Source organism: Sorex araneus, chromosome 1 (genome assembly GCF_027595985.1).
Source record: "Sorex araneus isolate mSorAra2 chromosome 1, mSorAra2.pri, whole genome shotgun sequence".
Lineage (NCBI taxonomy): Eukaryota > Metazoa > Chordata > Mammalia > Eulipotyphla > Soricidae > Sorex > Sorex araneus.
Window position 1 is genome coordinate 323,851,464 of NC_073302.1, and position 25,592 is coordinate 323,877,055.

Sequence of the window (25,592 nt, forward strand, 5' to 3'; positions counted from 1 at the left end):
CTTGAGGAAAAGCACTTCTGTGTAAATAGGATATGAAATGATGACCCAGTGGTCCTGCAGTGTAGTAAGAGGGGATGTCAGGACTGGGCTGGAGGTAGGACTAATAGAAGAGGAGGAACGCATTCCGGGTCCCCCAGGAAAGAGCTGATGGACTCAGGCACCACCCATTTAGACAAAAAGCATCTAAGTGATCTCAGGATTGACAACAGCTGGAAGGTGCAGACAGATTCTGGGCCTTGGGGGCTGGAACATTGGGTGCCGTAAGTGGAGGAAAATGTCCACATGAATTCTGAAAACTCCTTATCCCCCTCTCCAGTCTCCTTAGTAAGAAAAATGATGACTTGTATGTATGTATTTATTATTATAACAGTATCATCTTTTACACAATTAATTCCTTGAAGTTAATCTGACAGTTTAAATTTTCATTTATCCCTTTATTTCCCTATAAATTTGAAGCTTATGTAACCTTCTTGCCAGCTTTTTTTTTTTCTATTAGTAATTTACCATGTGAGAGTAGATTTAGGAAATTTTTTTTTCTTTTGGTCTGGTGTTTTGGGGCTACACCTGACAGTGCTTAGAGACTATTCCTGTCTCTGTGCTGAGGGGATTCTCCTGGTAGTACTCAGGGACCATGCAGGCTGGGGACCAAACCCAGGCCCTCATCATGCAAAGCAAATTATTTATTGCTTTTTCAATTAATTTTTAAAATTTTATTTGAGATATCATTATTTATAATACTCTTTGATATGTGTGCTTTTATTTAATGGTTTTCCTATTTAAATCGAGATTGATTTTCTTAAAAGTTTAATTTTCAGGGCTGGAGTGATAACACAGCAGGTAGGGCATTTGCCTTGCATGCAGCCGACCCGGGTTCGATTCCCAGCATTCCATATCATCCCCTGAGCACTGCCAGGAGTAATTCCTGTGTGCCTAATCCAGGAGTAACCCCTGTGCATCGCTGGGTGTGACCCAAAAAGCCCCCCTGAAAAAAAAAAGTTTAATTTTCACATTGGAAAAGCATAGTACTCACTTTAGGAACTGGGTTCAACCAATTTGTGACTTGAGATAAACTCAATGCTGTGTTTTTAAAAATCACATCTAGAGACTAGAGAAATAGTGCAGTAGGTAGGGCGCTTGCCTGGCATACAGCTGACCCGAGTTCAGTCCCCTCAAGCCTTGCCAGGAGTCATCCTGAGCACAAAACCAGGAATAAGCCCTAAACACTGCCAGGAGTGACCCAAAAAGACAACAGCAAAACCACATCACAAATACCACAGGGACCAAAATGTGCTCAATGAGGAGTGTGCCTTAAAGCCCCGTCACTGGCCTGTCCATCACACAGTGTTAGTGCATTGACTTCCCCAGCTTTTACTGCAGAGTTACAAACTCTATCTGATCCACCGTTTCTGAAAATCCCAGGGGAACATGTTTAAGGCATCTAAATGAAAAAATTTCCCGGAAACACCAGTTGTTTTACAACATTTTGTATTTGATGTCACACTGTGCCCCACTTTCATTGTTCACAGCCTGGCTTATAAAGTGCCTTGAGTGTGCGGATCTGGGTGGGGTTGGGGGTGGCAAGTTTCCTTTTTCTATTAGTAAATGTAATAATCTTAATGACCTCAATTAGTGAGGAGAAGAAAAAAAGGCTCACAAATCTAAAAATAACTCCATTACCCATGCAGAGAAGGTCAGTTTTTCTTTCTCCTGCACCAGCTGATATTTAAGTAAGTGGCCATCGATCAGTCTAATGTCTGGCTCTCGTTTTTCATAAATGAAGGGCTGTGGCTTTAAGTAATCACAGGCTGCTTGTGCCAAAGGCAGAAGCTGCAGCATCAGCTTCTGTGAGGAGAGGCGGCTGAAGCAGACGGTAACCTGCAGGACGTGAAGTAAGGCTAAGCGAGGACCAATGGCACGCCTCCCGGTAGAGCTCTGAATGTAGACAGACCCGACTAGTGGGTGGCGTGGCCACCTGTGCACTCTGGGCCAGTGTGGTGGTGGGGGGGGCGGGAGGAGTTGGAGACAGAAGCTTGGAAATGGGCTGCTCCAGCAGCAAAATGTGCCTCTTTTCTCCATGTGCAGCAACAAGGGTAATTAGTATTTTGTTTACAGTGCTTTTCTAGAAGAATGCCAGGGACTAGGGCAGAGGCTGTGTGGAATTAGGGGGAAACGCTTTGAACCACGAGCCAGTCCTGCCGGCAAAGCCCGGTCTCATGATCTCTGCGGCACTGAGACCAGCGCGGCTGGAGCTCCGTGCGGGGGCCGGGAGGGCATTTCACAGCTACGGGTTCTGCCTTCTCCGTCCTTGTGCTCTGCTGGTGGGGATCCGGCCTTTCAAGAAGCGAATTACTATGTGCGCTTAAGGATATGTGTGTGCGATTGCTCTAAGCTGCCGGGAACTTGGAAATTAGTCTTTATGGCAAGATTGATAACTGGCTTTTTAAGATTCTGAAACAGCTCTCTGGTTTTTCTCTGATTTGTTTCTCTAACATCTTCAAGTTACAGTGGCCAGGCTGAACTAACATTCACCCCGAGTAAAATAATGTGTAGTTGAGTAAAAGTCATTTTTTTCTTTCGGGTCCCCCCGCCTGCCCCACAGTAGCCTTAAAATAAACTTTTTGTCATTTACTTTTTAGAAGTAAGGGATTGGTCTTGTAACAAAACTTTTTTTTTCTTTGCAAACACAGGACAAAGTGCGTATAAGTGCATATGTTTGGAACATTAAATATTTATCTTCCACTGATTAAGCCTTTATTGCCCTTGGAGGAAAAGAATGCATTCCACCTTAAGTACAGTGTGCGTTGGCTGAAAGGTTCTGTGGCTTAACCATGAAGCGTGGCTCAAAGTAAATATTGTCAAATGGGCCATTCAGGGCCACCAGTGAAAGTTTCACAAGGGAAAATAGCGATTTCTGAAACATGGATTTCCTTAGCGTCTGGGGGACATCTGTGTTTTTGCACAACACACACTGGTGGCCTAAATGATGACTATCTTGGCTTCTCGATGCCGAGTCTCATTTTCCCAGTGATAGCAAATGTGTGCCTGGCTGAAAGGGACCCTCTCAAGCCCAGGAGTAACCTGATGTGTGTTTTCCGCAGCGGGAGGAAGCTCTGAAACAACACAAAACTCTATCTGAAGAACTCGCCAACCTCCGGGGAGAACTAGGTAAGAGCTCATTGGGTTTTGGTTTTTTCTGAAGTTTATTTTTTGGGGAGTTCCTGGGTGTATGTGCAGATGGGGGGTGCTGGGAAGGAAGGGGACTGGGGGCTTCATTTAAATTTTGTGGGATGGGGGCAGAATCAGGACATTTGCGTTTCCCATCCGTGCTGCGGCTGGAGAGAGTTGTGTGCTGGCGCTGGGATCTGTCTCTCTGGTATCTGTGCAAACACTTAACTATCGACATTTCTTCTGAGTCTTGGCAGCTCGACCCCAGGTTCACAGAATTCCTGGCACTTGATCTGACTAAACCTAGCAGAGCTTTCTGATGACCAAAACATTTCTCTTCCTGAAGAGAGGAACAAAATGCTTTTTGTAATTGTGTGGGTTCCTGTTAAATAATTTTACACACCACCCCCCCACCCCACCAACTCCTTTTTATGTCAAAGAGCAGTTGAGAGATTGCCTCTCTGATAAGTGATTTATAGGATCCTTCCTAGAGGTGGCTTGAGCAGTGAGATAAAGGATGCTGCCGCAGAGGAAGCCTGCAGAAAGGGCCCCGGCCCTGCCCCTCCTGAGCTCTCAGTAGGCTAGAACCCAGCTCCACCGGAAGCCACGTGTCTCTAAGGTTGGTGGCATTTGGTGCCACCCAAACTGCTGATCCCAGCCCACCTTTGTTTAAGCTGCTGGGTCTCCTGGGAGAGCAGGTACAGAAGAGAGTCAGTGCAGCTTCTGTGCCTTTACTTCTGTGTGGGAGTGGACTTCCTGCCCGGATCCCCCTTTTCCGCTGGGGTGCCTGAGCCCTACAAGAATCAGCTTCCTGCTTTTGCTCGGGCTTAGGCTAAGGAGAGTAGGTGGTGGGATTCCTAGAAGTGACTGCATTCCTTGCGGGGTGCAGTTTTCTGCCTGCACTGTCCATGTCCTCATAAGCACGCATGTGAACAAATGAGACCAGAGGTGGAAATCGTGTTCATCAAGTTCTAGGAGAAAAATGTCCGATTTCCCAGGGATAAGATCAGAGCTCAAATATGGTATCATTTGCTGTCCTGGAACACTCTTAAGGGTCCTCTCTCTTCCCCCAAGACCCAGAATAAAGGGCAGTGGACTTGATGTCAAGGCTGTCTCTGCATTCTCATGCTTTTTCCCCGTAAGAAGGCCGGACTTGGGCAGGCTGTCCACAGTGCAGACCTTCCTTGCATGTGTGAGACCCTGAGATTAATACCTGCTGGCCAGACTTCCAGCAAGTCCTCCAGGTTCTCGGTGCCCCACCAGGACATCAGTTTCTTTGCATCTTATTTTATGGAAGAGTTCCCGGTGGAACTTCAGAATCCAGTGAGAATTATAGTGAACCTGTTTTGAGGAAGCACAGATCTTCATCCTGAAGGGATAAACTCAAGAGCCTTCAAGTGCAGCAAATCACACTGACAACATGAATTTAAGACCTGTCCAGGGCTGGAGTGATAGTACAGTAGGTAGTGCATTTGCCTGACACTCAGCCAACCCAGGTTCAATCCGCAGAACCCATATGGTCCTCCGAGCACCACCAGGAGTGATCCCGGAGCACAGAGCCAGGAGTAGGCTCTGAGCACTCCTGGGTATGGCTCAGAAGCAAATAATAAATAAATAAATAAATAAATTCTAGTTCTGTCCAAAGAAAAATGGGTAACCCCTTTCTTCCAGGTTGTAGAACTTTCTGTCTTGTTTCTTCACTGGAATCCTTTTCTTTTTTCTTTTTTCTTTTTTTAACTTTTATTTTAACAACCTAAATGGCCAACTTTTGTCTGTGTTCCAGACAGTGCAAGGGATCTTGAGTGAGTCAGGCAAACTTGTGTGCGGTGAAGTTAGTTGAACCCTCAGTGAGGTTGGGATGAGGGTGTGGCGGGTATGTTGTACCAGCAGCAGAGGTTGGGATGGGTTCCCACTCTCAGCTTCCCCTCGAGACCCAGTAGAATTCCAGGGGAGCTGTTCTCATGCACCTCACTGCAATGGGGGTCCTCTTTCTACTCGATAGAGAATAGCATGATTAAATGATTAAAATTGGGGACGCTGAGACTCAGCCCGGGCAGGAGATAGCTGTGACAAGCGGGTTCCCACTCTCAGCTATCCCTCTGATAAGGAGTGTGTTCTGATGGTGCCTGTCAGGTGTCAGGAGGCCACGGTTGGCTGGTCCCTATCACTCAGTCATCCATGGCCAGAGCCCCAGGGAATGTGCCACCCCCACTGTCAGCAAGGCAGAGCTGTGCTTCCCCTCACCCCCACCTTGGATTAAATGTGTCGAGCAGGGGCTGGAGCGGCAGTACAGTGAGGGCACAGTGGGTAGGGTGCTTGCCTTACATGTGGCCGGCTCACATTTGATCCTGGCATCCCATATAATCTCTCAAGCAGCACCAGGAGTGATTCCTGAGTGCAGAGCCAGGAGTAACACCTGAGCACAGCCAGATGTGGCCCAACACACTCTCTCTCTCTCTCTCTCTCTCTCTCTCTCTCTCTCTCTCTCTCTCTCTGTGTGTGTATGTGTGTGTGTGTGTGTCAAACACTCAGGGAAGTGTTTGGATATGTGGGGGAAGAGAAACCTTTCAGGAGTTCAATAAAAAGAAGAGAGTGCTCAGAGCTGCCAACCTGATTGTTTACAGCATGAGCTGAGAAAACTTGAAAACACAGGTGTAAAATTTGAGGCAGTGGTACAGAGTGGTTAGACCATGGTCAATCTCACACTCTGTCTCTGTGACTCTGTCTCTCTGTCTCTGTCTCTCACTCTATTTCTCTCTTTCTCTTACACACACACACACACACACACACACACACACACACACACACACACACACACACACACACACACGCGCTTAAATTCTGAGTGGCCTAGGCAAGTCCCCGTTGGCAGTCTGTATCCTGTCTGCACCCTGGAACCGGGAGCAGTGCATGGCCACCTGCCTCTGGGGCCCTCATGCTGTGCTTAAGTCATGGCTGCGCTGTAGCTAGCTGCATTTGCTCTTGGGTGAGGGCAGGAAGGACTGTGATGAGCTGAAAGATTAGAACTGCCTCGAGACAGGCTGTTTCTTTCCCTTTGCACTCAGATGGAAGTGATGTGACGTGTCCCCTGCAGACAGTGGAGACGAGCTTGTGGGGCAGATCTTGGTGTATGTTCATCTAGTGCAGCGTTCTTCAACCCTCCCTACCTGTTGAAACTGCTGCCTGCTGGGGGTAGGAGCTTTTGACGAATCCCCAGGAAATTGCCCCGACCCCAAGGCCACAGGTTGCAGAGCAGTCTGGTGTCTGCAGCCCGGGGCAGGCTCCTTGTAACCGCTATCCCACTTCTGCGTCCTGCTTTTCTCGGTGGCACTACAAAGTGAGTGGGGAATCTGCCAGACAGCGGGAAGAACAAATAAAAGTGTGATGGATATGAAGGCACCGGGCCTGGCCCACCGTGCCCAGGGCATGTGTCCTGTCCTTCTCTGAGAACTGCCTCATGGTTCCCAGACTGCAGAGTGCAGGACCCTGATGAGCCCCCTGACCTTCTGAGTCTGCCCCCATTGTCCCTCCTCTTATGTTCCAGCAAGTGGAACATAAGACATCCTTACTCCAAGTCACCTCAACTTACCTGCAGTGCAACTCGCAGCTTTTGACCAGTCTGAGCCACATCTTCTGTGAAGAAAGACATTTATTCTGTGCAGCATACATTTGCAAAAACTTAAAAGCCTAAAACCCTTCGCACACGAGTCCTTCATACTTCACACTCATGTTTTTAGTCCATTCGTGTCTCAGATTGTCTCCGGAGAGTGTGGCCCTTCCTTAACTGCATGCCAAGGCTTACTTCCCCTGCTGCTTATGAGAAAAGCAAAACATTTTTTTTTTCATTTCCATGAGTAACTAATAAATATTAATGGGCATTTAAGGTTTTTTTTTTCTTTCATTTAAGGACAATGTGTGAAAATGAAAGGAAATAGCCTGTATCTCTCTTATCCTGATGTAACTTTTATCTTTATTTCCTTGTCTTTGTTTATATATACAACTATAAAGGGCTATGTGTGTGTATATGTAACTTTTTATTCTGATTCTTTTTTGGGGGGGTAGTGGGACCTGAAGTACTCTCAAGAAGTGCTCAGGAGAGTCTGGGGACTGTTTGCATCAATAATCCAACTAACAGGGCCCGGCAGTTCAGTGCTCAATGCCCCCAGCAAGGCACAGTATAATGCTGCTGCCGGTCAGGCAGCCCAGAATGCAGAGCACGTAGGGAGACAGCCGCTCCAGCCCTGACACTGTCTTCTCACCTGCATATTGATTTTTAAGTGTAATTTCCGTGCAGTGGATGCTGATTGGTCCACTCATTTTGACCAACACATGCAGTCATTTAACTCCACCTTTCTCATGATGTAGAAGCGTCCATCACATCAGAAAATTCCTTCATGTCTCTCTCCCCTCCCCTCCACTTGAAACAACCCTGATCTGGTGTTTAAAACACTCAACAAGTTATGTCTATCCTTGAATTTCATTTTATACAGTAGTACATCATTTTCTGTTGCTGGCTTTTTCACCTCTATGTCTCCATGATTCATCTATGCTTCATTTCTGTGTTCCCTGGCTCTGTATGCTTGGAATTATATCCAGAACTTTCCCATCACATTTCTTATCTCCACTCTGATCATGAGTGAGTGGGGATGCAGTGGGATTACTCCTATCCGCTTTCGTGCAGTCAGGAAGCAGGGGGTTCCTTATCCATCCCTCCCCAGAGTTTTAATCTGACCTTCCTGACAGCCCAGCCCTTTCCTTCCGGAACAATCTGCAGTGTCTCCTCATTCCAGCCCGTTCCTCGCCAGTGTTCTGTGGTGGCATCTGATGCCATTATTAGTCACGTGCTCCCCTATTCTCCAGCTAACAGCTGACCCCTCCTGCTTCTTCATCTCTCCCCATGCGAGTGGGTCTGTGTTCTGATGGCATCGAATCCCTCCTTCCTCAGTGCTCTGCTCTGGCTCTGCTCATGTTCAACCATGCCCCGCCTCCCCCACTCCCTCGCCCCCATTTTCTCACCTGGCGTATTTATGCAGTGGTTTCCCTGCATAATTCCCAGCAGGTCACCTTGGCTCCAGATCCACTTCTCTCACATACTATCAGGACACTATAATAAATGTTATATGTGTCCTCTGTTACAGGGCCAGAAACAACTAGGATTTGTGACGTGGTTGATTTTGAACTAATATTTGGCCATTTTGCTTTCAGAACCCTTTTACTGTTGTTAATTATTTTTTTTACTTTTTTTTTTTTATTGAATCACCATGTGGAAAATTACAATGCTTTCAGGCTTAAGTCTCAGTTATACAATGCTGAAACAACCATCCCTTCACCAGTGCACAGATTCCACCACAAAAAAACCCAGTATACCTCCCATTCCCCCACCTGTGTAACTGATAAATTTCACTTTACTTTCTCTTCACTTTGGTTACATTCAATATCTCAACAAAAAAACTATTATTGTTAGGAGTTCTCCACTAGAGTCAGACCTTCTGTGAAGAGATATGAGGTTTTGGATTTCTGTATTTTACAACTAAGTCCAGGGAAATTTCTTCCAGAAATTGAATCATTGCCAGCTTGTATCTCTCATAGTGGTCCTCATAATATGGCGGTCGCCATGCCCCTCCCCCCACCCCGTGCGCAAGGAAAAGGTGAGAGAGAAAAACCTTTCCCCTCCTGGGCAGGCATGGGGCCACGGCTTAGTTCTTAGTCTGGAGACACTTCTGCAAGGAGCTGCCGGTACCAAAAGTAGGTTAGCTGGCCTCTGGAATCATGCTCGTGCGGCCGCCAGGATCACATCTTGGCGGAGAGCGGGGCCGGTACCACCCACCTTCCCCACCATTGTTAATTTTTCTGTGACCTTTGCTACTCTCAATAATCAGTCATCCACGATTTAAGAAGTTAGGCACTACTGGACATTTTAAACAAACCTATGTAACTCCATTTGGGCTCTGTAGATAGAACACTAAAACATCCCTGAGTCTCCACATGTGATTTGCCTGTAGGATTCCCCAGATGCGCTTCGTGTCCCCAGGCTGCAGCTAGGGTTCATCCAACTCTCTCTGCTTCCTCCGAGGCACGCATCACCCTCTTTGCCTTTCCACTTTCTGTTCCTCACATGCCTTTTCCAAGTCTCAGCTAAAATTCCTTGTCTTCAGTTATTTTGTCCAGATCTCTCTAGCAAGTTCATTGTGTCTTCCAAGTGTGCCCTAAAAAGTCCATGGCGTGTGCTTCCTGTCGTGGCGTGATATCAAGCGCTTCCCAAGCCCACCCTGCTAAGCTCCTCCAGAGCAAGACCCAGGGGCCTTCCTCTTTATAGTCCCACGTGCCTCACCTTCCACGTCAGTGGTTGAGACTTTCCTGATGAGGACAGTCACTTAGGGAAGCCCGGTTCACTCGCATGATTTGCAAATACTCACTGCTTACATATGTATTTTTCAATAGTTCAAAACTAAAACATATCTTTTCAGAAATGAGTAATAGAGTAAGGCAAACTATGGTTTTTTTTGGAAACACTTTAGGATTATCCCTGTTAAATGGCATATAGTTTTGAAAGTGTGAGCCCTTGAAATAAATTATAGTTCAATTTTTTGTTTGTCTTTTTGCGGTGGGGGTGGCCATCCCACACAGTACTCAGGAGGACTGGAGGACCCTTGCAAAACCCACCTTTAGCTCATGTGAGGGCCCAAGGATGAGGTGGCAATGATACCTGGACCACCAGCCAGTGCACTGGAGTCTTGGAGATTGAGCCCACAGCAGCTGCATATAACACTTTCCCTTGCGCCCTACAAACAATTCACCTCTGACATAGGGAATAAGTATGTCATTTTGGTTCCTTGTAGTGTGAATCAAACTGTAACAGTCAATTATGATCTTTTGGGGATTCCCATCATTTCTTGTTAAGGAATTACACTTTTTTTCATGTAAATGAAGAGAAAACTATTTTATTCTATGTGTAGGGAAGAGGGAGGTTTGGGCCATACCCAGTGATGCTCAGGGGGTTACTCCTGATTCTGTTCAGGGAATCCCTTGAGGTGCTGGGGAGTAGAACTAGAGTCAGCCACATGCAAGGCAAGCATCCTACCCCTGCACCAGCTCTCTGCTCTGAGGAAGATGTTTCATTGAAGACTCCCTGTTTCCTAACCACAATGATAAAACTCTGCATTTCCTGGTTTGGAACTTATTTGTTTTAATGATGCTTTCAAATTAAGTTACTTAGAGCCAAACACCTTAGAAAGCAAAATACTTTAGAAGAACCTTGCATAGTGAGTAAAGGTAAAATTTGGTAAAACTGACAGCTTGGGAAATCCTTTTAAATAAGCACTGGTTTACATTGATCGTGACTTTGGAAATGATCGTGTCAAAATTCTTCACTCGTGTCAAAATCTGAGGAGTGTTGTTGGATTTAAACAGTCTTACCAGAGAAAAGTTACTTGACTCTGTCAAAAGCAGCATGTAAATTGTCTCATCAACACTGGCCTGGTGTCTATGAGTGTCAGGCTATCTCACACCTTATGGAATGTGTTAATTTCTTCACCCTTTTAGTTTGGTGTACAGTTGTGGCTTAACAAGGCTGCGTATTTAAAGTACTTTCAAATGCTACAGTGAAGTCTCTTTGGGGTTGCAGAATTCCAGATGTGGTGTTTACAGTGGTCTTGAATTTTTAAAATCTACTATAAAAACCAACCGTGGGGGCTGGAGCGATAGCACAGCGGGTAGGGCATTTGCCTTGCACGCGGCCGACCGGAGTTCGATTCCCAGCATCCCATATGGTCCCTTGAGCACCGCCAGGAGTAATTCCTGAGTGCAGAGCCAGGAGTAACCCCTGTGCATAGCCAGGTGTGACCCAAAAAGCAAAAAAAAAAAAAAAAAACAACTGTGGCCAGACTGCAGATATCTTTATCTAAGTTGAAGAATGGAGTTCACATGCCGTCCTGAGTTAGGGAGAAAGAAGGCAGAGGTTGGAGGCTTCACAGGGGACGCAGACAATTCCCAGGAAGAAAAGGGCAAATGCTGAGTAGACAAATGTTTGTGTGTGCCATGCAAAAGCTGTGGCACACAGAGGACTCTTAACAGCCGTGCTTGTGGCTCTGTCCCTCACCTGGGTCACATTAGATGGTGTTATCTAAGGTGATGGATCTCTTCCTGGAATAGGTTCTCCATTGAAATTCTTCTAAGCAATTAAGGAAAAGGTCACAGTTCTTCCTTGAGTCCTTTGGTCAATTGACTCTCCCCCTCTCTCCCTCTCCCCCTCTCTGCCAGCCTCTCTTACTGAAAGGGTAGCATGCGTATCACTTTACCCTTTTTACAGGACTCAGTTCTTGTCCCGTGTGATCATTTCCCACTCTCGTTGTCATTGTGTATCAGGCTCTTTAAACACATTCGAATTTTTAAAAACACATTAGGATTCTTGTAATGATTCACATCACGGCCGTTGCATGCTTCACTCTAGTCCGGCACAGAGAGATTTCCCTTTGTGTTTCTGTTTGGGTACATACCCAGTAGAGCACAGGAGCTACTTAATTTGTTGCTCTGAAGTCATTCACAGCAGTTGGGGTTCAATCCTCAGACCCTCTAGAACCCCAACTTCTGGCAAAGCATGCACACTGGCCCTTTGTGTCATATTGCAGGCCCCTTGTCAGTTTTTTTTAGAAAAGGGGTTACAGCACACAGTGAGAAAATGTGTCTTAGGATGAAACAATTTCTTTTTCCCTTTCCTTCAAAAAAAATTTTTCAACTGTAGATTATTCTTAAATTTACAGAAAAGGAACAAACATAGTACACAGAGTCCTTATATACAATTTACCTCCTCCAAATACTTTTATACTTTTTTCCTGCAAAAATGGTAAAAAGAACTAATATCACCATCTAGAAACTGAGGAAATGGTTCTTTAGAAGATGTCAGTAATTTGCTGAGATCACATAGGTAAAATGGCCGAGATATGAACCGAAGTTTTCTGGCTTTTTCTACTAAACCATTATTTTATGTGCCTAAGAATGGAGATACCTTTTGGTTGTCTCATGATGCATACTACTCAGATGGCAAAAAGAAGGCTCTGTGTCTTTTTCAAAAGAATATTTTGGTGGTGGAGAGTGAGCACTGGTGGAGGGATGTGTTTGTGAACATTGGATGAGGGAAAAACAAGTTCTAAAATGTGTGAATCTGTATCTGTACCCTCATGGTGATTCACTAATTAAAGAATAAAATAAAATTAAAAAAAAAAGAACATACTGAGTAAAACAAAAAAAACGGCATATTTACCAGTTAGGTAAGGCTTAAAGAATTTTTTTTCCCCTGTAAACAGCATAATTTATCAATCCCAAAAGGAAATTCATCCCTTCAAGATGGAAATTGTGAAAATCTGGCCTTGGCCGCATAGAAAAGTCATCCAGGGCTAATCAGGCAAAGGCTTTCCTTGGGGGACCCCTAAAAGACGTGGATGAACCCACTTCTGGTTTCAGAGGATATATTTGGCTCTGACATTGGACTTTTCTAGATGTCATTCAGATAATTAAAGCAAAAATTTCAAACAAGTTCGAAGCTTCTCTGGAAATGTTTTCCCCTTGCTCCATTTTCCATGTTTTAATGTGTCAGAATGCCTAGGGTGTCACCCGCCTAGAATTCTCAGGCCTGGTTCATCCCAGATTGAAAATGTAGATTTCAATGTAGTGTTTTTGGAAACTAACTAGAATTCTGCAGAATAATCCAGAAAGATACCAGGCTGAAAAGGGGAGTCAGGAGTCTGCTCACCCTGTACTGAGTCAGGCAGAGTTCATAACTGAAACCATGGGACAACCCTCCCTACACACACACACACACACACACACACACACACACACACACGTGTATGTGCACAGAGGTCAGGAGCACTCTGGAACCCTTGGTACAACGTTTACATATGTGTCCAGTTTTAAAACAAAATTATCTTACATGTCTTTCTGCCAAATAATGTTTCCTTGGGGGGCCCAGGCCATTTAATTCAAAACAAAGCCACTTGTGCGAGGGATATTTCAGCCCAGCTGTTCTCCACACAGCACCCCGTGGCTGTAAACAGAGCAAAAGGTCTGTGTGCAGCTGCAGGCTGATGTCACCGTCTGGGGCTGGCCTATGCTTGGCCTGTTGCAATAATAACAGTCATACACCCATCCCCCACCAGACCCCTTTTCTCCTGTTCCCTCTCCTCCCTTCACTCCTTCCTCTACCTCACTTGTGGTGGCTTCCCAAAATTTAACACTATTCCAGCTTTTTTTTTTCTTTAATGTATGCTCTCAGCACCAGGGATCCAAACTACATCCCTAGCCCTTAGTTTCCACCCACCTCCACCCCAAACAGAGAAAATGCCCTATTCACTGGTCCGTATGAGTGGACGCCCCTATATCCTCTTTACTTTTAAATTCTAGAGCACCATGATTATCATTTCAGACAGACAATTGAGATTTTCTTTCTCTCCAGTACCTGTTGCAAGAGGCAGCTTGGTGAAGTTTGGAAAGAGCACAAGCCGTGGGTATAGACAGGATTCCTGTTCACACAGCTCACTGTAGTGAGTCCATCTCTACCCCACACTAAGGGTGGCAGGCAAATTGTGTAGGCACTCTCTCTCCTTAGTCATGTGTTGAGCAGTGAGGTTCTCGCACTTGTGCGAGAATTAGCTAAGATGTGTGGGAGGCCCATCTGGTGCCAGTGACCAAGTATTAGTGTTTGTTTGAAACATTGGCTCCTTTCCAATAAATACTTGTAGGTTTATTTGAATTTTAAAGATTCTCTTTAGCAGATACTTAGTATTTCCATAAGGCTCATTTTCCCGTGGAAACAATACAGATATGGACTCAAGAGATTGTATTGGGCTAAGATACTTGCTTTGCATGCAGCTGACCTTTGGTTCACTTCTCTGGTACCACAGTTATCCCCTGAGTACCACTGGGAGTTGCCCGAAGCAAACCCCCTCAGAACTTCCCCCAACACCGACCGCCTGCCAAAGTACTATTATGTGACTTCAGTATTTTTGCTGCCAAGTGACATATTTCCCTATAAAACAAGTCTGCGTTACTGCAAATATTCCTGCCAGGAACCAGCCAGTTTCACATGACTGATAGAATTGTCATAAATCCCTCTCTCCTGTGCTTAGAAACAATACTTCCCCCACAATTCCTGAAATTTTGGTTCTGAACCCAGGAAATGTAAAGATTAATTTTGCGTACTTACCACTACCCACAGGGACTCTGGGATGTGGAAGAAATGCATCCCCCTCCCCTAAGCACTGTGCCCTCCATTCACCTCTGTTCACTCAGGAAAGGAAGGGGTGGAGAAGTCCAAAGTGAAACTTCCTGCAAGATGACAGAGACCTTCCAGGATTTATTACAGTACATGTAGATTGTATGTTTTCATGCTAGTTCTGCAATGTAGTGTTAGTGGTTGTGTTTTTGTTCGTGCTAGTGAAGGAGAAGAATCCTGTGATTTTAAATCATGTTTATCAGATCACTGTATCACTGTATCACTGTCATCCTGTTGTTCATCGATTTACTCGAGCAGGTGCCAGTAACATCTCCATTCATCCAGCCTGAGATTTTGGCAGCCTCTCCTTACTCGTCTTTCCCAACGATTGAAGGCTCTTTCAGGGTCAGGGGAATGAGACCTGTTATTTTTACTGGTTTTTTGCATATCAAATATGCCACCAGGAGTTTATCAGATAATAGAAAAAAAATGATAACTTTTCTATATTATTGCTATTGCTTTAAAAAAAATTCCCCCCTAAGATTTTTGTGTTCTAGTGATTTGTATTCAGTGTATTGTAATAGTTTGTTTTTATTACTGTATTTACCCTCTAAACTGAACTCAGTTCAAATTAAGCTCAAGCTTAAAATCCCTCTTGTTTATCACGCTGATCTTTGTTTCTCCTTTACTGACTGGCTGTCCTTAGAGAGGTTTCAGCCAATCAAAACCTCTCCTCCTACTTAGAGAGGCTTCAGCCAATCAAGCCTCTCCTCCTTATGGCCCTTGCTGATTAGTCACCATCTAAAGGGTAATAGTCCTAACTTGGAAGGTTCACTCTTCTCAAGTACTTAGCTTCCCTACTGGTTGCTAAGTGATTTAACTTTTGTTTGTTGTTTTGTTCCATCTGCTAACAATCATTTCCTCCTACTCTATTTTATTGTTCGCATCTATACTGTCAACCTTTGAAAACATAGTCACTGAGATAATATTGTAATCCAGTGGGTAGGGCACTTGCTTTACTCTGGACCCACCCAAGTTTGATCCTGGCATCATCCCATAGGGCTCCCCAGCCTTACCAGGAGTGATCCCTGAGTAATCCCTGAGCAACTCTGGGTGTGGCCCCAAAACAAACAAACAAAAAACAAACAAACAAAAAGAATTTGAAAACCTATCACTGTAAACAAAGATGGTGTAAACCTATCACTGTAAACTAAGCATAACTAAGTTTTTTTTTTGTTTTTTGTTTGTTTGTTTGTTTTGCTTTTTGGGTCACACCCAGTGATGCACAGGGGTTACTTCTGGTTCTACACTCAGGAATTACTCCTGGCGGTGCTCAGGGGACCATATGGGATGCTGGGAATCGAACCCAGGTCGGCTGCGTGCAAGGCAAATGCCCTACCCGCTGTGCTATCGCTCCAGCCCCCATAAGCATAACTAAGCTTATGCTTTCAGAGTCCTCACAGCTGTTTGGGAAGGTTATGAGTTAAGGACATTTAACAAGTCAAAAAAGTCTTTGTTGACTCCCCCTTCTTAAAAAAAAAAATCTCTTTTCAGTCACTGCTTCAACCACCTGTGAGAAATTGGAAAAGGCTAGAAATGAGTTGCAGATCACCTATGAGGGATTTGTCCAGAAGCTCAACCAGCAGCACCAGACAGACCTAACGGAGCTCGAGAATCGGCTTAAGGAATTCTATACCGCGGAGTGTGAAAAGCTCCAGAACATTTACATTGAAGAAGCAGAGAAGTATAAAACTCAGTTGCAAGAGCAGGTGAGTGTTTTTGGAAACCCAAACATATTCTTGGTTGTGGCTATTTATGTTTACCTCTTATGGTCAGAACTATGTGTATACACTAAAGGAAGGAAGAGAGGGGGAAAAAAAGAGAGAAAATTAAAAGCAAGCTCCTATCCTCCTACCTAGAAATAATTTCTTTGTCAGCCAGTCTAGAGTTGGACTGTTAAAGCCATTGATGTGAATTTCTGACTTTTTTAAAAATGCACTTGTTTAAAAAATCTGTATTTTCACCTAATGATGTGCATAAATTGCTCTTTAATTTCCTTGCTCAATTGTAAACTTGTCTTTCCATTAGCGGATATTACAAAGTGCGCATTCTGTGGCAAACACAGGCTAGGGGAGTGACAAGTGAAACTTACGTGGTCTTGTCACAGCCAAACAGACCTTCAGGCCTCCCCATGGACTTGGCTGTCCCTGGCCGTGAAGCGCAAAGCATGGGGAGGATTGCCTGTGTGCAGCCCTAAGCAGGGCTAGAATGGGGAGTCGGCAGCGGCACCCAAGGTGGGAATTCCTCGAGTGTGCTAGGTGATCTGTAGACACACGTGCCCAGTCTTCTGTTGTTGCTGTTTTTCAGCTTAGAGCTTTTGGTTTTGATGTGGCTTGTTTTCCCTTCTAGTTTGACAGCTTGAAGACTGCTCATGAAACTGCTAAGTTGGAGACTGAAGCCAGCCACTCGGAGAAAGTAGAATTGCTCAAGGTGGCCTATGAAGCCTCAATTTCAGGCAAGAATACTTTGGTGTTTTGGAGGGGAGGAGGGAAGGCTAACCTTGTAGGGTTCAGGGGCTTTACTTGGCTCTGTGCTGGGGGCTGGGGGGATCACTTTCGGGGTACTCGGGATCATGCTAGGGATTGAAGCGGGGCCCCTGAATGCAGGGTACTTGCTGAGCGTGTTGAGCTCTCTTTGGCCTCAACAGTTTTTTGTTGTTTCTCTTGATTTTTTTTCTTTCCATTTTTTCATTCTCTTTTTTCCTATTTAGATAGAATAAAATTTAACAGAATAGCATTAAAGGCTCAAAATGGAAGAATTCATAGTTTTGTGTTTTCTGTTATATTTCTTCTGTGTTCTGTTGGGGTACTTTGGGTTTCTTTTTGTATTATTTTTTGATAGCTGTAGCCCTTGTCCTTAAGGATGCAAATAATGGTTATAAATGTCAGCCTTCTTAAGAAGTAAAATGCACTTGGTGGGGGGAGGGGGGAGTGCAACTTCCCTCAGGCTCAGTTCCCAGCACCACACATGGTTCCCTGAGCCCACCAGAAATGAACCCTTAATTCAAAGCCAGGAGGAAGCCCTGAACAGAGCCAGGTGTGGCCCCCAAATCATTAATTAATTAAAATGCAGGGTTTTGAGGGGGGTGACTCGGGGCCACTTCCCATAGTGCTCAGAGGCTGTTTGTGACTCTCTGCTTAGGAGTGATCTCTGCCAGTGCTGAGACAACTATATATATATATATATATATACACACACACACATATATATATCGATATATTGCCAGGAATTTGAACCAGGGTCAGCTACCTGCACAGCAAGCACCTTACCTCCTACCCTCTCTCTGATCCTTCAATACACCTCAGAGAACTTAAGGCCTTTGGGATACGGGCGCATGTCTGCACTCTTGGGCCTAGGAAGTGGAAGGTGCCAATGTTTGCTGGTCTTGGGAAAGGGCCCATGCTGACGTCTCCTGCTCCCCAGCACCACCAAGAAATACAGATGACACTGGGGTACAACAGGAGTCTTTTTTAATTATTTGATCATGTTTAGAAAGAGCTTACGTAGAAGGAACAGGCTAAAAGCCTTTTGTTTCAGAATAGAACTGGCATGCAACTGAAGGTGTTGCCTGCCCCCATGATCTCACAAGACGCACGAGGCATATGCTGAGAATGGGCTGTGTGTCCTTTGGCCTTTCTCATCGAAATGGATCTGTGTGGAGTCAGGGGAGATAATATGCAAAAGCAATATGTAAAAACTGCTGGCCCAGGGCAGCCGATTTGTGTCCTTCCTGCTAGAGATGGATTTGATTCCAGACTTCATTCAGCTTATGTGAGGAGAGCAAATGTAAAAGAGCTCCAGATCAGGAATGTGAAGGCCATGCTTGAGGCCACCCCTGAGATGGACACTGCCGGTCTGGTGGCTGCAGTGGGCCCTGGTGGACCTTGTAAGATGGGATTACCTGACCTGCATACCTCCTGGGGTCCATTAGAACCGAATTTCTCAACCTGTTTCCAACTGTGGCCCCTCTGACCTTGCTTCCTTCTTGTGACCCTCCCATCCTACAAATTTCTCCCTGCACTTTTGGAATGTTCTGGCGAGCACACCTGGGATCAGAAGTTGAAAAATGTTGCATTAGAGTACTGATCACTAAAATGATATCAAAACTAGCTATACACACTGCTTCATAATCAGCTCTCACCTCTGTGAACTCACAACTGTAGATATTATTATGATAATCTTGCTGGATATTATTGCCTAAAAAAAATATTCCTTCTTTCCAGAAATCAAGAAAAGCCATGAAGTGGAAAAGAAGTCACTTGAGGATTTACTCTCTGATAAGCAGGAATCATTAGAGGTGGGTAAATCTCGACATCAAAAGAGAAAAACATTATTCTGGAGTTTGTGTGGTTCAGGGATGGCTCAGTGTTTATTTGCTACATTTCTGGTTCTGCCTATTAATGTATTTCCACATGTTGTATTTTAGAAACAAATCAATGATTTGAAGAGTGAAAATGATGCTTTAAATGAAAAGTTGAAATTAGAAGAACAAAAAAGGATATCACAAGAGAAAGCAAACATAGTAAGTTGTGCTTTTGCATCACCATTAAATTTTTCTTTTGCTCAGAAGCCTATTCAGTATTGAGGTGTTAGAAAGTATGGGGAATCTTTTTCCGCAGTTCTCAGTGTTATTTTTAAATTGTCTAAAATAGCTTCCTTATTTACTTCATTTAAAATTTTTAAAAACTGACAAACAGATGAAGTCCAACATATTGTGAGGGGTTTAAGATAATGTTACAGTACTGGTTGGAGGATGGGTGTTGGAACACTGTATCACTGAAACCTGACCTGATCAGTTTTGTAACTCTGTACCTCATGGTGATTCAATAAAAAAGGGGAAAAAATAGAAAGCTGGGGGGAAATAAATACATCTGAAGACTTGAGGGAAAAAAAGATAATGCTACAAGAGAACAGAGATACTGTTATTAAGAATCACAAGGTTTGGGGCTGGAGAGATATTACAGTGGATGAGGCACTTCCTTGACATAGCTGACCTGGGTTTGACAAACACAAACACACAGAAACACAGAGACACACACAGACACAGACACACACACACACACACACACACACACACACACACACACTCCCTTCCTGCTAGCATCCTATTTGGTCTCCAGAGCATCACTAGGAGTGAATCCTGAATGCAGATCCAGGAGTAACCCCTGAGAATCTCCAGGTGTGACCCCATAACAAAACCTGATAATAATAATCACAAGGGTTTGTTTGGGGGCTGCACCTTCAGCGGTGCTGCTGTTGGCACTGGGGGGGTGGGGCGGGTGGCTAGTGTGTGGGACAGGAGGGGAATACTTGCTCCCTGTGGTGATGGAGGGGGTCACACGATGCCAGGATCAGCTGCATGTAGGAAAGGCACCTCAATCCCTCTACTAACTCTCCACTCCTAGGGGTCAGTTTTATATATGAAACTCTCCCCCACCTTTTTTTTAAACTGCTATCTTGAGATAATTTATGTACTATAAGTCTTCACCCTTTTAAAATGTATACAAGTCAGTGTTTTATAAGTGTTATCAGGAAGCTGTGCACTGGCCAAAGTATCTAACCTGAAAACGCTCATGACTTTAAAAAGAAACCCTGCATGCACTAGTTAATCCCTGCCCTCCACAGACTACCCAAAGTGAGCAGCCTGGGGATTTGCTGCTTCTGGGTGTTTCATAGAAATGGAATCTTGCTACTGTGGTCTCTTACTTTAGGTTACCTTCTCCTAGCTTTTGTGTACCAAGTATTACAGGCATATTACAGTGCATGGATAGAACTTTTTTCTCTTTCTATGACTGGGATATTATATCACTGTATTAATAAAAATCACTCTTAAAAAACAAATTTCCTGTATTAGTTTGATACTAGGAGTGACCCCCAGGCACAGAGCCTAGAGTATTCCGCAGAACCCTTGGGTGTGGCCCAAAACAGCGAAAGAAAAACAAATTTCTCTTGTAAGCTTAACACCCTCTTGCATCTTGCATCTTTACTTCTCCATTCCCTCCTTTAAAAAAAGTTACTTCTGGGGCTGGAGCAATAGCACAGCGGGTAGGGTTTGCCTTGCACGCGGCCGACCCGGGTTCAATTCCCAGCATCCCGTATGGTCCCCTGAGCACTGCCAGGAGTAACTCCTGAGTGCAAAGCCAGGAGCTAACCCCTGTGCATTGCCAGGTGTGACCCAAAAAAGCAAAAAAAAATAAATAAATAAAAAATAATATAAATAAAATAAAAAAGTTACTTCTGCTTCTCCTCATCGCAGTGCCCTGGTATTGCCCTTTTGACAGAGAGATAGCTCAGAAGCCTGGACTGCATGCTTTGTGTGCAGGAGACCTGGGTTTCATCCCCGGCACTGCCTGCACACCAGGGAACAACAACCTTGAACATAGTCAAGTGTGACCCCTGAGCACTGCCAGGTGTGGCACTCCCCATCCCTACCCCCCAGAAGGAGAAGAAAACGAAATCAAAGTATATGTGTGACTCTCTTGACTATATCCTTTGCCTCCAATTACTGGTCTCTAGATAATTAAAGTTAGGTGAGAAATAGTCAATGAAAGAAACGTCATAGCTAAATTTTCTTCTGGAAGAGTCTCAGACATTCATTGATATCAAGAGAAATATAGGCTTCTGTATAGGTGTAACCCTGTTGAGGGTTCTGGGAGATGTTCGGGAGACCCATCAGTGCCAGGGCCTATTCCTGGCTCTGTGCTCAGGAGTGACCCCTGGTGGTGCTTGAGGAACTGTGCGTGGTACCAGAGGTTCAAACAAGAGAAGAGCCTCAACCGCTGAACCATATCTCTCACCCCAGGGAGCAGATTTCAGAGAGCTTTCAGGTATTTTGGAAGCTTTTGAAAAGCTAAAATGAAAACATATTGAGGAAGGCAAAAATTAAAATTTCCCTGGCATCTAAGCATGCCAAGATTGGGGCAAGAAAAGAACCTATACATAAAAGAGAAAGGGGTAGATAGATAGGAAATAAGAACTACACAGAATACTAAGATAAAACTGTAAGCACCTTAACCTTTTAAGTTGATAGAGTAAATTATGCCTTTTCCTTTTAACAGAAAATGAGATAGGATTTGGTGTCTTCAGTGCAAATAGTCACATGTAAAAAAAGAAAACAAATTACAAAACTTAGGAAAGTTTTAGAAGCACCTTTGAGTCAAAGGTCACATTAATCACTGCTCAGGAAGGTAGTTTTGATGATCCACACAAAATTCCCTCACCAAGCATCAAGTCTGTCACTCCTGTGCGGTTCATTTGTATCACACTTTTTTTTTAGATAGTTTCTTGGCGTTCACACAGTGCATATACACAACGGAATACTACTCAGAATACTACTCAGATAGCCGCCCTGTCATGCTCTCAAGATTGATTCTCCCTTGTGTCATGTTTACTTAGGGAATTTTGTTTTTCTTTTAGGCCCTGTGGTTTACATATTGTCAGTGATAGTTTTCATGATGATATATCCGGCACTACACCTTACCCCAGAGTGTCCACTCCCTCCACCATTGTCCAGTGTCCCCTCCCTTCCTCTCTCCGCCCCCCCCACCCCATGGTAATTCCTCTACTGTGTTTCTTTATATTCCATATATGAGATAGGTAATTCTGTATCTTTTCTTCTCCTTCTGACTAGCTTCACTCAGGATGACACTCTCCAGATCCACCCACACAGGACCCCACCATATAATTTCACTTTTTCTTACAGCCGAGTGCATTCCATTGTGTATATGCACTGTAGTCTTTTTATTCAGTCATCTGTCCTCAACACATTGGCTGCTTCCAGATTTGGGATATTGTGAATAGTGATGCAATGAACATAGTAGTGCAAGTACCTTTTCTGACTAGAGTTTTGGGGTCCTATTGGGAGGGAGTTTAGAAGCACAGGTACTATATACCATGTAAATATCAGGGTGTTACAAAATAAAAGATAGGAGTATTACTACTGAAGTATAGCAAGGCAACATAGCTTCATCATCAGAGTAAAACTCCAGAAATCTTGGGATATAGTTTTCTCAACATAATTTGCTCTTTTCTATAAAATACACTGCCTCATCATGAGAGAACTGACCTCATAATTGGGCTGGGGGGAGGAGTTTGAAGGGAGGAGCACTGGGGTCCTTGGAAGAAGGAGGTGAGTACACTGGTGATGGGTGTGATTTCAGAACTATGTGCATGAGAAATCATTATGAGCAGTATTTTAAACCATAGAACATCAACCAATTTAACGTTTAAAATGCATCTTTTTATTCTTAATCAGTTACTTTGATTAAAGAAAACTCTTATTTGCTTTTCTCCTTCCTCCACCAATAAAAGACTAGTAATTGCCTAATTGCCAGAGATATGTTTCTTATTGTGATCTGTGATTTTTCTCCTCTTTTCATAAGTCTTCTATGTTGCCAATACTTTACCCATATTAAGTAGCTCCTACTGCTAAGTGAATATTTTTCAAAAGTGAAATGTTTTATTTCAGTCTTCTGAATTTAAATTTCTATTAACCCTCCTTTTTCACCTGTTTTCTTTGGGAAAATGGTACTGGATGGTACCAGCCTCTTGCTTATTTAATTTCTACATCAGATCTAAAGTTCTTTATATTAAAAGTTGGTTGTTGATTGTGTGAGATGATCACTCAGAGCAATGTTCTTTTTTTTTTTTTTTCCATTTCCAGAAAAACCCTCAGATCATGTATCTGGAGCAAGAGTTAGAAAGCCTAAAAGCTGTGTTAGAAATCAAGAATGAGAAGTTGCATCAGCAGGACATCAAGCTAATGAAAATGGAGAAAGTGGTAGGTACTTTTCCTTGCTTGGACAAAACAGGACAAGACGTGTGGGCTAGAAGCTGGGCTGTGAGCTTGAACTGTAAAATTATTTAATTTAATTGCTACCTGAAGACATTTGTAACATACAAGGGTTAATAGGGTTGCATTTTTATTTCCTATCTTTGCTTGAGACTTATTTGTTGGTGCTTTCTAGAATATTCGTTTCAGGGAGCATGTAAATTACCATCCTATTCTTGGGAAAAACTAGAACAAATGAAGCTCCCGTTTCAGTGATCTGTTGCTCTTTACCTGCATAAGGACCTTAATGTGTAATGCAAAAATAAGTAATTTACTGTCTTAACCATCTTTTGATGGATTTCTTAAATTGGAAACCGTTGGATATATAACTTCATCTCAGGAAAGCAATTCTGGTTTGCTATCTGATCTCATCATCTTGCTCCTTGTTCGAATGCAGTGAGTTGTGCTTTAGTAAATGAACCCGGTCGGGCAAATGGCCGCCATCATGAGAAACTGCACACACAGCTTCCTCCAGGGCCTCTGGGAGCTGATGTGACTGTGGGACTCATCTATCCAGAAGCATGTGTCTGAGCAGTGTGCTCCATGGTCAGTGGGAATCTGGGCGTGGCCCTAGTGCTGCACAGCAGCTCGTAGCCCAGAGTGTGACCTGGTGGGCAGGGCTTGGCGAGACGGGCCAGGGCTGGGTTTTCAGGCCCTTCTTCCCTGATCAGGGTGATTCATTGTTGAGTAAGCTGCTCATTCAGACCCAGTGGAGCTCTCAATGTGGGAACTTGATGGCATTGCTTGTTTGTCTATGTCTTGGGGGTGACTTGGTTCCATGTTCTTTGAGAGACTCCTCTACCATGGAAAAGAACTAAGCTCCCCTGCAGATCTTGGGCATTTGAATTATCAAGACATTTTGCATTTGTAAAGGAAGTAAACTAACTGGTTGTTGGCCCACAGGCCTGACCTGCTATCAAAGGTTATCCTGTTGTCTTCGTCTGAAGCAGCAATCTAGCTATCATAGTGACTCAGATCGTTCTTTTAATAATCCGTTCCTCCATATGCCATTCATGCATCATAACTTTTACCAAGAAGAAAAAAAAATCATGTGCAGAGAGAACAGACTGCCATAAACCTATAAAAACAAATCAACTATTAATACACACATTTTCATTTTTGTTAACCCAGAAATATTTATTGTCTGTCACGCCCAAGAGATAGCATGCCATTAGTCAACCTGCAGGCATTTTACATCCAAGTGAGGGGGTTAATGTAATGACAGATAAACCCACTGTCCCCTGACTCCCCTTATTTGTAAACTCTGGGTCTTTATCAAAAATAAGACACTTAGAAAGCAAGGCAGCTTTCTCACTATGAACTTTAGTTGGAAAATTGACCTGCCTAATACTAGCTCTGTGACCAGGGCTCCTCTTACAAAATGAGGACTTGAACAAGGTCATTGTTGTTGAAGAGGTTAGGGGACAGAAGGGCCACTCCCTCAGCTCATGCGGTACTGGGGACGAAATCAGGACTCTGCAGATGTGCAGAGCCATCTCCCTTCTCCGAGATAGTATTTTAGGTTCAATCACTTCCCAGTTACCCAGTCTAGATCCGCCCACCCCAGGTTTTGTCTTGAATCCCTTTACAATTATTGGAAATTTCCAAGGTTTCCTTTTTTGTGGAATCAAGTCTTCTCACCCCATCAGAGGGCAGGTTGTTTCACCTGATTGGCTTGTCCCAAGCATGTTTTAGATAATGACGTAAAGCCAGCGGGACTCCAAACTCAGAGCCAGCTGTAGTGATGGGATCTTAAAAGCAACTCAGAATTTCAGGTCCCCTCCTAAGCAGCTTCTAAAACCTTGACCTTAGGAACAGCAAGTGAGGGTGTAATGGGCCACTCAACTGCCGAGTGAGTACAGAAATGCTGCCTGGGGATTTCATCCTTTAGTTGCTCAACAGATCAATTTGATTTTCCTTGAAAATTGATCCTGGGCCAAGCCAGCTGGAGAACACAGTTATCTCCCACTGAAGCACCCAGCCTCAAGCACTCAAAGGCCGTGCTCAGCCATGCTCTGTGGCTGCAGCCTCGTGGGGTTGCTCAGAGCTGAGTGCTGAGGAATAACTCAGAAACCTGGTTCAGGACCACCTTAAACATTGCCCAAAGCAGGAAGCTGCAGGATGAGTTGACTTTTTGTCCAGTGTGGGGATTTGTTTTAGCAGTTGTATGGACAGAAGAACCGAGGCTGAGAACTACAGGCCATGTTAACCGCAGGGCTAGAGCTGCCCCCTCTGAAATTGAAAGAGGGACATTGGAGCTGGAACCTCTGATGCCCACCTGAAAGTCTATTATCTGAAACTTTGTAAATCATGGTGCCTACATAAAAT

General features: G+C 44.2%; 1 protein-coding gene across 3 annotated transcripts in view; it reads left to right on the forward strand.

Moving 5' to 3' along the window:
* MTUS1 (microtubule associated scaffold protein 1) overlaps positions 1-25,592 on the forward strand; it is a 179,646-nt gene that overhangs the window by 149,394 nt on the left and 4,660 nt on the right. For all 3 annotated transcript variants that reach the window (XM_004610331.3, XM_004610332.2, XM_004610333.2), the window contains 6 exons: positions 3,099-3,165; positions 15,929-16,143; positions 16,784-16,889; positions 18,658-18,731; positions 18,861-18,956; positions 23,097-23,213. In XM_004610331.3, the coding sequence (XP_004610388.3) occupies positions 3,099-3,165; positions 15,929-16,143; positions 16,784-16,889; positions 18,658-18,731; positions 18,861-18,956; positions 23,097-23,213 (675 nt within the window). The remainder of the gene's footprint in view (positions 1-3,098; positions 3,166-15,928; positions 16,144-16,783; positions 16,890-18,657; positions 18,732-18,860; positions 18,957-23,096; positions 23,214-25,592) is intronic.